The 17704-nt window shown below is 34.2% G+C and overlaps 1 protein-coding gene across 2 annotated transcripts in view; it reads right to left on the bottom strand.

The window, feature by feature from the left end:
- The window catches only part of MIPOL1 (mirror-image polydactyly 1), a 291999-nt gene that overhangs the window by 161641 nt on the left and 112654 nt on the right, over positions 1–17704 (bottom strand). For both annotated transcript variants that reach the window (XM_054589247.1, XM_054589175.1), the window contains exon 10: positions 1489–1596. In XM_054589247.1, coding sequence (XP_054445222.1) covers positions 1489–1596 — 108 coding nt within the window. The remainder of the gene's footprint in view (positions 1–1488; positions 1597–17704) is intronic.

The following is a 17704-nucleotide window of genomic DNA, read 5'->3' as shown; positions in this document are numbered from 1 at the left end:
GACATTTTTAAAAGAGTTAAAATGAGCATGGGGCTTTAGAAAAATGAAATTGATGCATTTTACAAAGTTAATTCTTCCTCCCATCTCTATTTTATAAAAAATGTAAGTTGACAAATTAAAATTTTAATTTTAGGATCTGTTTTAAATGAAAAAATCTATATCACATAGAACTATGAAATCTGTCCCCTAGGGCTGATAATACATTAACATACAATGGATGTTGCCTTAAAACAATGTCACTTTCAATCTGCAAGTACATGTTTATAATTATTATACTGAATTTTACTCATGCAAAAATAAATTACTTGGGGTAAGTAATAGTAACAGTAATCTACAAGTCTTTTATTTCCCATTTATTGCTCTGGTCTATTTATAAATTTAAAAGAAAGTGTGTTAATTATAACAAAGCCCATCTCTAACTGAGAGTTTCAAAATGAAAATAAATATATTTTATAGAAAAATCTGCTTTCAATTAAATCTCATACTTTTTGGACAATTAAAAATATTTTCAACGTCAAAATGCCAACATTTTCTCAATTTTGGTAGGTGATTCAGGCTTAGTGAGTTACACTGCTAATGCCATAACATTCTTCTATAACCTGCAGCAAAAAGTGAATTCAAGACAAAAAAGCACTACACAATACTCCCAATTATTAAAACAGCATACCTTTTTTTTTTTTTTACTGCACAATATAAACAAGGATGGATTTCTGTGTCCCATGAATATGTTTTTGTTTTTATGTTTAACACATTCATGAGAATGTTAGCGCCTTGAGGGCAGGGACCACTACTCTGTCACAGGCACTATGCTAGGACTGGAGCATAGAAAAAAAGGAGAGTAAAAGTCATAAGCATCTTAAGAACAAATGTATAATAAATAGAATGAAAATAATGTCTTTTTTCATGATTCTTGAATCTATATTATAATGAAACAGAACTTCTTGTCATGAAATGTATACTTCACTTGTTTCAAATTCTAGTAGAATATATTTTCTTTCCTTTTTTATTTTTTGGTAATAAGTAACATTTTTTAGCACTGTTTTAATCTCCAAATATATTCATATACCTTTAAAGGAGTGTCAGTTCTATAGGTTACTAGGTTACTAATATAAAAAGTCATTTAAAAGATAGTGTAATAAATATTGATGGGAAGAAAAGATTCATGATTTAATTTTTCCTTTTAGCGTGGCCACTTTTATTAATTATAAAAGGTAACAATATATTGTAAAAATCAGAATAAACATGTACCAAAAGTTATTAATAGACCACCACTCAAAATTCAGGAAATTTGTTGTTTTCATGTACACATACACGAGATAAAATAATACCACAGCAGAAGGGTGCTGTATCTGTGTTTAAAGAAGGGGTTGTTGGCAAACACCACAGCTCACTTCTGCTGAAATGTACACAACTGATATATGCAGCACAGAAAGCTGGCACCAAGGGCTTACAACCTTAATTTGCCTGCAAGAAGGAACAGAGATTTACCTTCAGAGCACGTTCTTGATTGTTTTCAGCAGTCAGATGTCTCATGTTGTTTGCTGAAGTCTGGTTCTGCTCTTTCAAACGATGAAGCTCCTGCTCCAGCCGTTTGCACTGCCACAGGGGAAGAATCCCATTAAGTAAAGGAGTTGTAGCATTTTTTTCACCAAGCCACATGAATTAATGTAAATAATACCATCATATTCTCTAAAAGACAAGGTATGTTTTGCAACAAGAATAGTAAGTTAAAAGTAATATTGAATATGAATAAAATAATGCTTATAGTACTCTGATTATTCAACTGCAATTTTCAGGGGTTTGTTTACTAATATAAATTTGAAAATACTAATCATTTTTATAAAATTAAGATCAAATTACATTTAATTTTTTTTCATTAACCAAATGGTTGTCATGTATCTATTGGCTGAATATAAGAATACATCTAAAAGTCATATTGGATTCTAAATAAACTATATTTTTTTTGAATTTTTATTAACTTCTAAAGATTAAAAGTATCATAAAATATTTATTGAGATTTTTCTGAATTTTTAGAAATATCTAAAGAAACAATTGTGCAGGGAAAAAAGTGACAATCGCAGTAGCTTTAAGACTTAGAAATAACTAAGGAAATGAGTGTTTTAAATTTCTATTTGACAACACCTTATTTTTAAGTAAACCAAGTGATAATAAACATGTGAAATGACATTCTGATGTACTGGGAATATATAAGAATATGAGAGAAAAAAATTATAAGTAAAAGCATAAATGACCTAATAGAAGTGTCTATGTTCAAAAACTCATTGAAGTATCACGCCATTTGCATACAAGATCTTAATATGAGCATAGCAAACATTTTACACAATTGTACAGGATATAAACTGATATGCTGGAAAGCAAGCCCATATGAACACACATGGAGAAATTGGCTAAAGAAACAAGTACTAAATTGTTTTTCAGGAAAAAGTTAAAAATCACTTTTATCTATTTTTAAATTAGCATATTTAATTAACAACCAATAAATAATTACACATATTGCTTCAAGGTTTAGGCAAAACAACTTCTCGATTATTTTGGCTAGTTGTCATAATGAATTAAAAATCATTACTATGCTATAATCAAGATGCTGTCCTAATCCAAGCTGGCATTTCTTACTACTCTAACATTGATTCCTTCTGCCTCTCCATAATATTCTGCAGTCCGTATCATCATTTCCTAGCTTTTGAGTAATATACAAACCCTTTTCAAAGGAAGGATAGCAGACTCCCGATACTGACTTAAATTAGATAATACTGTTTATGTACAAATACAAAGAGGTCTACATGTGTCAGCATATTAATACAATTATGAAATGAAAACATATTCATAAATTAAATAAAATAATAATCACAAACTCAAAACTTTTAAAATCAGTATTAACTAAGTGGATAGAGTTTTTGCTGAAACTAAGTTATGCAAATATAATGTAAAGTGGCAGGTGTTTTCTATTGGCATGTCTATTCCACCTGTGTTGTGTGACAACTTAATTCACCTATCATATTTTAAACAATTGAGTCTGGTCAAGATAGAGGCATAAGTGGAAATACTTTACTTCCTAGCACAACCAAAAGAAGGATAACCACCAATTTAAAAACAAAAAACAACCAGAACTGTAACTAGGACACGCCAGGGCCTCCCCAAAGGGGATTTGTAATGGGGACCAGATATTGGGGTGTTCAAGAAAAATACAGAATATTCTCACCTCCCACCACCAGGCAGGCTCCCATGGGGGATGAGAGAAGGAGCAGGGCCACTGAGAAGTCATTTTGCATGTCAGTAACAGGAAGATAGCCTCATACCTCACATGCAAAGATGGTTATTTTGCATATCGACAAAGCTAACCAGGAAGGTTTGCACAACTTTAACCCAGGAGGGAACTGGGGAGCTGCTTCACCCGCCTCTCCCAATCCATTTACGGAGCCTGCTGAAGGAGTTGGAGATGGGGTTGTAGAGGAGGATTCGCGCAGGGGTTTAAAACCCAGGAGCGGCAGCCTTGCTAGAGGCTTTCTGATCGCATGGTTTAGGAGGTAGGATGTTAACTGGGAAGGGGAAACAGGGCCTGCGAGAGAGACAACAGGACACAGAATCGGGGGAACAATGTGACGACCATGTAGGAAGAAAAGGGGAGAAAGGGCTCTTGCTAGTGGGCCATGAGAAGGTGCCGCACAATTTTGGATTAAGGACTGGAGATCACGGCGACACAGCTGATGGTGCTGGGAACCGCGAGAGGCCTGCCTAGCCGAGCCCCGGACTTCTGTTCTTTTTCTTCTGAAGTACAGTACCCTTGACTGGCCTGACTGGGCAAAGCGGGGAAGGCAGGACTGTGTGTGTTGGTGGGTGTTCTAAAGGGATTTTGAAATTTTAACAGTACCATCTAGCCATTATTCAACTTATATAACTTTTGAATAAATAGCTCCTTTCCTTTTCACCAAATTCTGCCATTGACGGCCATAATTTTTAAGGGTGGAGTGCGAAGTACCTACAACTGAGGGACCCCAGGGAAGGTGAGGTGTTGTTCTAGTAATAGCATCTGGGGCTTCCCCTACAACGGGTCCATTATTTGGTAACAAAACTTCCAGAAAATCAAACTGCATGGAAGTCTGACAACCAAGGAGTTAAAGAAACATTCATCCAGACTGGTAGGAGGAACAGAGATGGGCAGCCGGGTCAAAGAGGATGCAGGGCAAGGTGGTGGATCATGCAGGCAAGGTGCTGGCTGGCTGACCTTACAGGTCATGCATTTGCATGGATAAGCTGGGAGGAACAAAAAAACCTCTGGCTGTAAAAGCCTATGGGTGTCACAGTAGCAGGAGAAACTCCCAGTTTCACATAGGAGAGTCCATTGGAGAGGCCCACAGGATCCTAGAACATACACAAACTCACCTGGGAATCAGCACCTGAAAGGGTACAATCTGCTTGTGGGAAGCAAGGGAAGTGACTGAAAGTGGGGCAAGAGCCGAGCAAGCAGCATTGTTCCCTCTCTGACCCTTCCCCCACATATAGCGCCATAAGGCAGTAAAGTGGGTTGCCCCATTCTGGCTAATACCTAAGGCTCTGCCCCTTACAACATAACAGGTGCACGGAGACAAAGAAATATGGCCCAAAGAACAGAACAGATCAAAACTCCAGAAAAAGAACTAAGCAACAAGGACACAGACATGCAGATGCAGAGATCATCTGATGCAGAGTTCAAAACACTGGTAATCAGGATACTCAAAGAAATGATTGAGTTCGGTCACAAAATGTAGGAAGAAATGAAGGCTATACAAAGTGAAATAAAGGAAAATATACAAGGAACCAGCAGGGAAGGGAAGGAAACCAGGACTCAAATCAACGATTTGGAGCAGAAGGAAGAAATAAACATGCAACTGGAACAGAATGAAGAAAAAAGAATTTTAAAAAATGAGGAGAGGCTTAGGAACCTCTGGGACAACTGTAAATATTCCAACATCTGAATCATATGGGTGCCAGAAGGAGAAGAGGAATAGCAAGAAATCGAAAACTTATTTGAACAAATAATGAAGGAAAACTTCCTCAATCTGGGAAACAGACTTCCAGGAATGCCAGGAAGCTCAGAGAGTCCCAAAGAAGTTGGATCCCAGAAGAAACACCAAGATGCATCATAATTAAATTACTCAAGATTAAAGATAAGGAGAGAATCTTAAAAGCAGCAAGAGAAAAGGAGAATTACCTACAAAGGATTCTCATAAGACTATCAGCTGATTTCTCTAATGAAGCCTTACAGACAAGAAGGGGCTGGAAAGAAGTATTGAAAGTCATGAAAGGCAAGGACCTACATCCAAGATTACTCTGTCCAGCAAAGCTATCTTTCAGAATGGAAGGGCAGAGAAAGTGCTTCTCAGATAAGGTAAAGTGAAAGGAGTTCATCATCACAAAGTCATTATTATAGGAAATGTTAAAGGGACTTATCTAAGAAAATGAAGATCAAAAACTATGAACAGTAAAATGACAACAAATTCATAACTATCAACTGCTGAACCTAAAAAACAAAACCAAAAACAAAAACTAGGCAAACTAGAACAGAAACAGAATCACAGCAATGAAGATCCCATGGAGGGTTATCAGTGGGGAGGGGGAAGGGGAGGATGGGCAAAAAAGGTACAGGGAATAAGAAGCATAAATGGTAGGCATGAAATAGACAGGGGGAGATTAAAAATAGTATAGGAAATGGAGAAGCCAAAAACCTTCTATGTACAACCCATGGACATGAACTAAGCGGGGGTGGGGGGTGCGAGGGAATGCTGGAAGGAAGAGGGTGCAGGGCAGGGAGGATAAAGGGGAGAAAAGAATGGGACAAGTGTAATAGCATAGTCAATAAAATATACTTTAAAAAAAGAACCGCGAGAAATAAATGTATTTTTTAAGCCCCCCAAAAATTTACATGAGTGAAATCTTTGTGACTTGATGTCATTTGGCTTTTACTTGGAGGGGACACATGATTTACAGATTAAACTCTGTCCCTTTTTTAGCTTGTAACAAAATATTTGGTTGCAATTCAATCAAAGCACAAATGTGTTTAGTGAAGACACATCTTGAGGCATGAAAATGAGTAAGACACAGCAGTAAGCACCACAATCTAATAGAAATATTCTCTACTAGAATTATCCTCTACATTTTCAATTAATTTTAGTACAAAATTATTATGTACTAGGTATTAAAATGGACTATATATGAACTATGAGGTTATAAAGGTGAGGTAGATAACTTTGACTAGGGGGGGTAAAAGAATGTTTCATGGAACAGATTACATCTGAGTTGAGTTTCTCTGAGTACATGATTCTGCAAGCTGAAGAGAAAGGATACAGGAGAAATGGAATGGAGGTAGAAACACCCTGGGAAATATCTGGTGAAAGTGAGAGAGCATGGTCACAAGTTGTCCGAACACCTATTTTTGTATTCCTAAGTAAATTAGAAATGACCCAAGGATAGAGACTTCTTTTCTATCTACAAGATACACAAAAAGAACGCACTCACTCTAGCTTGAGAAATGTTTAATTTATTTTAATTTTTTCATGAGATTTAAATTTAACATTGACCTAGGAATCAAATTGTGGTGAGCCAACAATAACTCTGAACTGAATAAAAACATACATAATGCTCTTGTCAAATACACTTTTGGATTTAAGTATATTTAAGATTTTTTTTAGATTTATTTAACCCTGTATTATTTCTTCATTTGATGTTCTTTCATTCTTTCTGAACAAATGGGTGGAGAGGACTCCCAGGCCAATTTTTAATAATACTGCAACCAAAGAGACAAGTTTAGAACAATAAAGCTATTTTTGTACTGAGGGCATTTATTTCCATGGTTTTGCAGTTTAAGAGGGACAGGAAATAAGGCCCAGCAACCAAAGTGGCAAGTGTCCCAAAAGGCTACACTTTCGGGTGTTTAATGATCACCCTACTTTAATGAAGGAAAAGAACAGATGTTAGAGAAGATGTATGTCCCTAAATCAAGTAATATATAATGGTTTTAGATAGTTTCCTTTTCAACTGACAATTAAAATAACACAATTATCTTCCTTGTTCTTATACTGCCAAATATTAATGTTCTTAAGAGTTCTAATGCATGAATTTGACCTAAGAGTTTTCTTATATATTTTATACTTAAAAAAATTTTATTACTTAAATTGAGCTTAAGTAAATGCTATCTGTATGTTGTTACAGTGTCCTTGAGAACTAGGATTCTCAACACACAGTGCAAAAGATATAGATGAAAGATTAAAAAGTTAAGTGAAACTCCTTTAATTCCGAATTTGAAATGGAGGTATCAGTAAAACAAAGAGTTTTTAACTTCTAGAAATATCTGTGTGGTGTGTGTATTTCCTAGTTTTGCCCATTGAAAAAGGTTAAGAGCAATAGCAAACCCAGTGACAATGAACACCCTTAGTACCTGTTGTTGGTCCCAAGTACCATTTCTGACAAAAAATAAAGGACTCCATGGATATGTGGCTATCTCCAGGTCTGGGAAAGGAATTGCACAGTATGATCCAAAACATCAGACAGGACTCAGGAGCCAAATTGAAAAGCTCCCCATCAGCTAAAGATAAGACAATTTCAGCATCAATAAGTACAGTAACTGCAATAAATATGTATTGATACACATAATACAATTTCTTTCAATTACTGAATTTATAATGACAAAAAATTAAAAAAATATTTGTCATTGTTGGGCGAATTGTCAATGTGAGTGAACTAAACACCGTAGGCCAAGAATTCATCTACTCTTTCTCATATAAACTTTACCACTATGTAATCAAACAATAGATAAGATGATGACTATAAAAATATTCAAGGTAATAAAGAAAGGGAGTGTTAGAATATCACAATTTTTAATCAACATACTAAGAGATCTAGACATTGAGATCTGCTAATAACATAGCTCTTTAACAACTTGACACGTGTTTCCAAATGAAACAACACAAAACTACCCATAAAGTAGTCTAGCTAATAAAAACTAAATATGATCAAGCTTCTAGATTAAACTGCCATATTTACAGGAGAAGAGGGAAGACAGGAACATATTAAACGACACTACAGAGATGCAACAAATGAACTGGGAAACTCTGGAAGAAAACTGACTCATGAACAACAGTGTAGTAATTGCTAGGTGAAGGGGGTACAAGGGGACTAAATGGCAATGGAAAAAAATACAATAAAGATTAAATTTTTAAAAATTTAAAAATTTAAAAAAAGAAAATTAACTCATTTTGTTTAAAAAATACATTTTAAAGGAAAAAAGAGACAGAAGGGGAATCTATAAAGTATTAATAGTTCAATCATTTGCAGTTTATGATTATTTAGATACACATTCAAAACAAAGTGGAAAAGTTGTGACATTTAAAGGATTGAATTTTGAAAACCAATTAAGTGGTTCACAATATTAAAGAATTATTGTCCATATTTTTGGGAATATAATAGTCCTGTGGTTATGTTTTAAACAATGCTCCCTACCTTTTAAAAATACACAACAAACTTAGGTATAAAAAGGATATTTTATCTGGATTTTCCTACAAAATAATATGAGGAGTAAACAAATGGGGCAATAGAGATTTAAAAAAGATGGACAGTTGTTGCAGAATAAAGATATCACGGGTTCATGACTCTATGCTCTCTAAGGTCAGTGATGAAAAATAAATTTGCCTCTGTAAACAAATAAAACTAATTCTACAATATGACTAAACGTATAAAACACAAAAATCAATGGCAAATTTTATGAAATAAATTTGGCCTATATTTACTACAAAATCTGTTTTCACCAGTGATTTCCTTTTACTCGTGAATTCAGAACAATTATATCAGGCAGACAATACATTACGATTGATTTACTCCATGTGTACTTACTGAAAGATAACATGCTTTAAGTTTTTAATAAAAAGGGCCCTACTATTCTCTAAGTTTTTAACAGCTGCTCTTTCTCCTCCTCTACAATCTGCTTTGTGCCACAAATCATTCTGACGGTATTACAATCAAACATCTTCTCACTTGGATGTTAAACAATTCTTTCCTTTGCAGACAAAAAATAATACCAGACTCTTCCAGTCAAAACAGAAACAAACTTTGGCGTCAATGTGAATTATGTACTTTGAACTACAGATGTTTGAAAGTACTTAGGATTATATAAATAAGTTTTCATTTCTCATCATTTAGAAAAATTTTTAAAAATCGCTTCATTTTAAATTTAAAAATAATAACTAGAATGTTCTTCTCATATTACAACTTAGAATAAAGAGTTTTCAAGTTCAAAAAGGTAACTTGTTTCTTCAAAGCCCTGGCAAAATATGAGCAACTTGCTTTAAGTGAATATTTATATAATACTAAAGGTTTAAAAATACCAAAGGTTAAAAAAGAAAAACAATAATTATGTGAATCAGTCTCTGAAACCACATAGGATACTTGTGTGTGAGAAACATAAATTATTCAGGAAATATTCATTGAGTACCAATCACTGGGCAATACACCAGCATCCACCAGGCAACATGCCAGACAATAACGTGTTTCTACATATTTATACATATATCTCTTAATTATATATAAAAACGTCAAAAATACCATATAAAAGTAAAAAACTAGAGATTTAATAACAAATATAGTATTTTATTCTCATCTCGAACAAATTATTCAAAAAGACTAAAGAAACATTTTAAAACACAAAGCAAAAGGATTAGTAAATATGACAATTATTTTAAAAAGTATCAACATGTATATAGGTATTTATTTAGTATACTATGCTATCATAGTAGCATTTTTGTAATACTGTTTAAAGTTTTTATGTTAGCTGTATTCATGAAAAGCTCTTCATTTGAAAAATTGTGATTTGAGTCTCGCTTTCATAAAGGTTAACACACATATCATTAATGACAGTCAATCAACTCTTAATTAGTATGTGCTGGGCCTTGCTCTAAGCCCATTACATGCATTAAGTCAGTCAATCTTCATGTGGATCCTATGAGTTAGAAATTAACCCGTTTTATAGAAGGAAGCAGATACACAGGAGTATGACTCCTTCGAAGTCATGCAACTAATGAAAACAGGATTCAAATTCAGGCAGTATTATTTATCAACAAAATATATAGTACACACACGTGTTCAACAGCAAAAGGAATGGAAACAGAACTACATAGAGAGTTAATAATAATGAACTTTTTAAAGTCTGACCTTTGAGCAAGTAGAATACAAATAATTTGTAAGTAGTACAAAATAGTCAACGTGGATCAAAATGAAATACTGACTAGCTGGCATATAGAATTATTAGCTTTTATCTCAGTTCACTTATACCCAAAAAGAGTCTATGCTAAATTAATGAAAAACACCTAGGCAATTATTTATTTCCTTTTAATTGCACATTCTAAGGCTCACATAGTATCTAAAATCATAATGCTCTTTCCCTGGCCAGTGTGGATCAGTTGGTTGGAGTGTCGTAGTGTAAACCAAAAGGTCATGGCTTAGATTCCCAGTCACGTGCCTAGGCACAAGCCTAGGTTATGGCTTTGGTCTCCACTCAGGGTGCACGCAAGAGGCAAACGATTGATGTTTCTTTCTCTCTCACATCAATGTTTCTCTCTCAAATCAACAAGCATGTCCTCAGGTGAGGGTAAAAAAATTTTTTTTAAATAAAATCATAATGCTCTTTTTAGGAATAGAAAACAGAAAGTAGCTATTCTTTTACCACATTGGAAGTGCTTTCTTTTAAATGAAGGTCTTATAAAAGCTACATGTGTATGTATACATATACACATTATATACTCATAATAGTATATTAATATAAATCACATACAAAAAGACACTCTTTGTCTAAAATAGAAATCATCAGGTCTTCACATGAAAAGGCCAAAAATATGTATTTCTCCCATGTATAAACTGTTACCTCCAAAAGGTAGAGCCAAGTGAGTTTGTTCACTGCTAAACAGTAAACAAAGTACCTAAAACACAGGTGGTATTAAATATATATATGTTACTTTACTGTATTCCCTGCTTATAACTGGCATTTACTTGATACTCCTTGCTAAACCGGAAAATCATCCTAAGCTCCCTCTTATCTTTATCCTAAAATCAAACTAAGTCCTATTCCTTCAGGATGCTTTATTCTTGTTCTCCACTGTCACACCTTTCATTTGGCCTCTTAAGTTTCTCTTTTACTGGGAAGTGTCATGCCCCCAGTCTCCAAACTATTCTCTACCTTAGTAGTCCCCAAAGCTGGCTGCAAAACAAAATTACCAGGGCAGTTTCAAAAAGCATCAAACTAGACTGCTATATACAAAGTTTAACTCTAAGTGGATCAAAGGCCTAAACATAAGGCCTAAAACAAAATACATAGGAAAAAACATTGACACTAAACTTATGGACCTTGGTCTCAGAGAGGATTTTATGAATTTGACCTCAAAGGCAAGGGAAGTAAAAATAAAACTAAATGAATGGGACTATATCAAACTAAAAAGCTTCTGCACAGCAAAAGAAACCATCAAAAAACCAAAAAGGCAGCCAGTTCGATTCCCAGTCAAGGCACAAGCCTGGGTTACAGCACATCGACGTGTGAGAGAAACACTGAGCGAGGCCACTGATCAAGTTTTACATTGATGTTTCTCTCCTTCTTTTTGGCTCCCTTCCTTTCTCTCTAAAAGTAAATAAATGAAATTTTTTTTGGAAAAAAAAAAGGCAACTAACTGAATGGGAGAAGATATCTGCAAACAACAACTCTGATAAGATATTAATATCTAAAATAGATGAATTCATACAACTCAACAACAAAAAAAATCAATTAAAAATTTGCCAGAGGACCTAAACAGACACTTTCCCAAGAACACACACAAAAAGCTCAACTTCACTAGCTATTAGGGAAATGTAAATCAAAACTACAATGAGATACCACCTCACACCTGTTAGAATGGCTATTATCAACAGGATGGATAATAACAAGTGTTGGAGAGGTTGTGGAGGAAAAAAAGCCCCTCATACATTGCTGGTGGGAATGAAAATTGGTAAAACCACTATGGAAACAGTATGGAGGCCTTTCAAAGTATTAAGACTAGAGTCACCATATGACCCAGCAACCCCTCTTCTGGGTATCTACTCAAAAAATTTGACAACAATTTTTCAAAGGTACATGCACCCTAAGTTCATTGTAGCATCAGCTTTGATGGCCAAGATACAGTAGCAACTGAAGCATTCTTCACCAAATGACTGGATAAAGACGATGTGGTACATATATACGTAATGAATTACTACTCAGCCATAAGAAAAGGTGAATACTGCCATTTGCGACAAAAGGACTGAATCTCAAGAGTACGATGCTCATCAAAATGAGTCAGAAAATGTCAAGAACCATATGATTTCACACATATGTGGAATATAAAACTGAAAGCAACAAAGTAATAAACACGACAAACAAAAATTCATAGACACAGACAACAGTTATGGTGGTGACCAGAGGGAAAGAAGGATTGGGGGGTGGATAGTAAATGGTAAAGGAATTAAATATATGGTGACAGAAGATCTGACTTTGGGTAGTGAACACACAATGCAATAAACAGATGATGTATCACAGACCTGTACATGTGAAATGTATATAATTTTATTAACCAATGCCACCCCAATAAATGTAATAAAATTAAAATATACTAAGCCCATTAAATTTTTTTTTTAAAGTATGTGTATGTGCGCACATGGTTTGAGGGTGCATGTCAGAGCTAATGAATATTCCAGAGAGCAGTGTCTAAAATACAGCTCTGATTAATCACACTAACTCTTACCTATCCTATCTTGAATTCCTTTATTGGATCTTCCACTGCTTGTAAAATTAAAAACTAGTTTTGGAGAATGGCAGTGGCATTTCGTGAACTCGTCAGACTCACTACATATTTTCTCATTCCTCCCCAATTGCACACTTTGCTGCACTTCAGACATGCTAAATTATCTACAGTTCCCAAAATATACACATTCCTTACAACCATTTTGCCTTTGTGCAAGTTTTAGGCATTTCTTATTTACCTACACAGCACCAGACCCTTTCTCACTGGGTCTGAGAAAGGGTCTTCAGAGCCTTTTTTTCAGAGCCTTCAGAGAAATACCATGTCTTCCTTGCTTCTATGGCTTCACTGCTCTTCCTCCTTTATATTCTCATGGCAACTGTCTGCTTGGGGTTCTCCCGCACATACACCTCTGATCCCAGGGCCAAACAGCCTAGTTCTTTGAAGCTATCTAATGCATGTTTATTAAAGAAATGATCTGAATTTTGTTTACAGGACTCTTATTTTTTTCCATATTCATTTCCTTCTAAAATTAAAGGCATATGCCGCTAAACAATATTTAGGCAATCATTAACTTAAAAGCATACCTCCTTCATATTGGTACCATTTTCCTCTATTTGTATTTTTTAGTTTGAAATTACATTATTTTTATGCTTAAAATAGAAAAATGTAAATAGAATTAAACATATCAGAGATAAGGTCATATGTCTTATCAATGCTTTTCATATCAGAGTACCTAGCTTGGTATTTTAGACAAACATGCTTATTATATGTTATTTTAATTATAGTGATTTTAAATACAAAGAAACTGAAATAATAATAAATGGAACTATCAAACAAAAAGAAACATAAGCATATATGAATATAAAATCTGTCAAAAATTATGAAAATAAGGAATTTCTAAAGTATAGAAATATGCAAAGTGTTACATTTCCTAAGATAAAAAAATAAATGTAAACAATTTTCATTTAATGATATGTCTTTTAACTGCCTCCCAAATAAGAAACATAAGTCTAAACATCCAGAGCTTGGGATACAGCTGCAATGTGGTAATACAAATGGGACCATAACAAGGAAAGTAGTAAGACACCAAGATTCCAGAGAGGAGAAATAGGGCCCAAACCAGAGGAAAGACTTGGAAGTAGAGAAAAAAAATGATACATGGGGAACTTATTTATAAAACATACCTTATAAGCCAAACCATTGTTTTGTAGAAGTTTTATTTTAGGTGAAATTTATATAGCATGTAACGCAGATTCTGGTTGTATAACTGATTGGTTTTTGACAAACATGTATTTGGGTGACCACCCTGTTCATGATATGGAATATTTCTATCACACCAGAAAGGCCTTGGTGCTCCCTCTTCCGCCAATCTACACCCATATCCATCTGCTACCATTGTTCTGCTTTGTAGTATCATGGATTATTTTGCCTGTTCCTTAACTTCATAACAAACAAAACCTGTAAGACTGTAATCTTTTGTCTGACTTTGAATCAACATATGTATTAAAGATTCATCTACGCTACTGTGTGCATAAGTAGTTTATTCTTTTCATGCAAAATACTACATTATATGAATATAGTATAATTCCTTTTAATGAACTGACACTTGAGGTGTTTTCAGTACTTGGATATTATAATCTCCTATGAACATTCATCTAAAAGTCTTACAGAAATGGAATTGCTAGGTCAGGGTAGATATTCTTCCACTGCATAAGAAACTGACAAGCTATTTTCAAAACTGGTTGTACCATGTTACACTCCCATTAGCAACAGATTATTGTTTTGAGTGGTGCACATCCTCATCAGTACTTGCTGTTGTCAGCCATTTTAATTTCAGATGCCACAGTGTAGGGCTACTAAACTGAACAATGCTGAAAACATTTCCATTATTGTAGAATGTTCTACGAAATTGCTCTGCAACTGGGCTTAGTCCTTACCCTAAAGCATTAATGAATGCCCAAGGTGCTCTGCAAGGTCCCTCCACTCTGGTTAAACCAGAACTCCTATTTTTTTTTTTTCAACTCAGCACCATGGCAGTGCTTCTCAACCACGTGCATCTAAACCATGTGCACAGAGTAAACTCTCAGCAAGGACTGAAGGCGAATTAGCATAGAGATAACTGGTATTCCCTCTCCAAACATGCATACAGTTCCTTCTCATTTAGTATAATTTCCTGCAAATGCCATGCTTCATATATCTAAACTTAAATTTCTTCATCGTTAGTGCAACAAAACCACTGCTCTGGTTGCACTCTGCTTCCTACAGTCAGCAAGAGCGCCTCCAAGCACAGTGCCAGCGGGATCATCCAGCTCACCTGTGTGTTTCTGTGCAGCCTGTTGTTCATGCATTTTTTTCCATTTTTATAATTGTTTTTTGAGGGGTGGTGAGATTGGTAATAACTACTCTGCCATGGCAAGAAGCCTCTATTGTTTTTCAAGGGACCAAAAACAATTTTTCCTATTCAGGAAAAGGTTCCTGCAGGACAGAAACCGACTGAGTGATACCTTCATTTGTTTCTTACCGAACACCCAATGAAAACTTTTTCCCTTCCAATTTCTTGTAACTTTCAATATATCTTTTCCTAGTATCTGTACAGTTGGTGAGCTTTGAGAACAGTTAACAGGAAATAAAACTAAGTACACAAATTTCTAACTTCCTTAGCATTGAAATAGCTCCCCAGGGCTTGTAATATGTAAATGATAACAATTACTAAATTATGAGTAAATAAGTAATAGTCTTTATTTACTTGGCGTCTAGTAACTAGAGACTGATGAATTTCCAAATGTGATAACTGAGTAACTAAGGGGAGAGTTATAAAGACAACTTTTTTGGATTTTAATTAGAATACACTTAGAAATGATTTCTAACATTTGAGTTGGTAATTACATAAGGAACTAAGTGAGATTTAAAAATTCAATATATCCCAGATGTCCACTCCATTTTAGCCATTTAAAAGCCACTAACACTTGCCTGAAGTGTCAGTGAGTAAAAACTAACTTATCAATAGTCCATTCAAAATACCCCCTTCCCATATCTTTTCCCTAGCAACCTAATTCTCTGCTTATGTAGTCCAGTAGTATATTATGGCACCTTGTTGTGGAGATAAAAGAAGGGTAGGATGATAAATCCAAGGCAGTAATCTAAATAGGTTGTCAAAGAAATGGAGGGCCAAAAATAAAAGCCACACCGTTCCTTGATTTCAGTAGTATTTGCAGTACTGAGAAGAGGCACCCCTTCTACCATACCCACAGTTTCTCAGGATCTCAATTGGCTGTGGTAGCCTCCAGGTCTAACAAGAAAAATATGGCAATCTAAATACCAAGGCTTTATATTTTACATCTAATGTATGGCTTGTTAGTTATATTACTAATTATTAACTATATGGATTCAAATCATACTTAATACATTAAAGTTAAATTAGAAATACGTTTGTACAGAATTCAACAATACTTGGTTGGTAGTTTCCAGATGTTTAAAATGGACATCTAAAATCTTAAATAGATTTGAGATTACAATTCTAGTAGTTTAATTAAAAGTTGTAATTTGTTCATGACACTTCCTCTTCAATTTCAGTAATAAAAATTCTGGAACTGTTTTGAATTTTTTATATGAATTATATCAGAAAGTACTGCATCTCTGTAATTTAATATGAATGACCAAAAAGTAATTAACATGTATAATTATATTTTTAGTTGAAAGAATGAAAATTAAGATAATTATAAAATTATCACATGACAATAGTCTAACTTATTTATTTTATATGATCTATTCAGTGCTGCAAGGCATTTACTTCTAAGATAATGACCTTGCTTCTCTGGCTAATGCCACTACTAGGATGTGGTATTTTAATCCTTTCTGCACAGTTGTATCCTTGTAATGCTGAACCCTGTAGTTAGTTAGTGGTCAGCAAAACAAAATTCAGTAAATAATACCATTGTAATGAGTTGATTCTTAAGTAAACTTCAAAAGATTTTCTCAAAATCCATAAACAAACAACAGTATAACCTAAATGTTAAGTTGGCAGTTATTGCACAAAAGGATAGAGATACTTCTTGTATTATTGTAAAAAAACACAAAGCAGAGTTCTGGAAATGGTATTAGTACTCACTGGATGCCAACCACAGTTTAATAGTTTATTAAGCTGTATTCCTGGAATCAAAGATGCCTCCTCTTGGTTTGCAAACTTTGTTTACTATTATAAATGTTGTAATCTCAATAGAGCTTTCAATTGCTTAAGTGCTTATTCTTAATTTTCTTGTACAATGAGTATTGTCCAAACAAAGTTAAATCCTAAAAGATGCCAATCCAATTTCTAAGATTACAACAGGAGAAAAACGAAAAAAACTCAGGACAAATCAAAGTATCAACAAGTTGAATACTTTATAAAAGTCATCTTTCTTCAAAGACTCTAATAATTATATTTGAATACTATATATATAATTAATGTTCTTCATAGAAAACAAGTAAATACTTGTGGACTGATTTATTGACTATAGTACAAAAGCTCTGGACACTTGATATCATTCTCAGGACACTTCCTAGTTTTTCCATAAAGGCATTCAATTACACTTTTTACAGTTTTTAAAAATTTTTCCTAAAATTGTTTTATTGATATTTATATTCATCTAATATAAATAAAATATAGGGCCAGAAACATCATCCAAATCATTTAGCAGCAATTAATTTAAGTGCAATCTCAGCGAAAAACATTTTACATTATATTCAATTCCCCTAAAGTCAACTAAAACTCATTTTCCTCTGGTTTAGCTGTTTCTCTCACCTGCCTACCTTGTACTTTTGTCATCTGTAGTTTTCGGAAGCGCTTTTTCATTGCTAAGATACTTTCATATATTCTGAAACTTAATACCCTTTATTTATCAGCTCAATAAAAAAAAAAAACACGTCATTTCCAGCGA

Source organism: Pteronotus mesoamericanus, unplaced genomic scaffold, assembly GCF_021234165.1.
Source record: "Pteronotus mesoamericanus isolate MK-2021 breed Mesoamerican mustached bat unplaced genomic scaffold, CSHL_Meso_final contig_100, whole genome shotgun sequence".
Lineage (NCBI taxonomy): Eukaryota > Metazoa > Chordata > Mammalia > Chiroptera > Mormoopidae > Pteronotus > Pteronotus mesoamericanus.
This window is presented reverse-complemented; position numbering and strand designations above follow the sequence as displayed.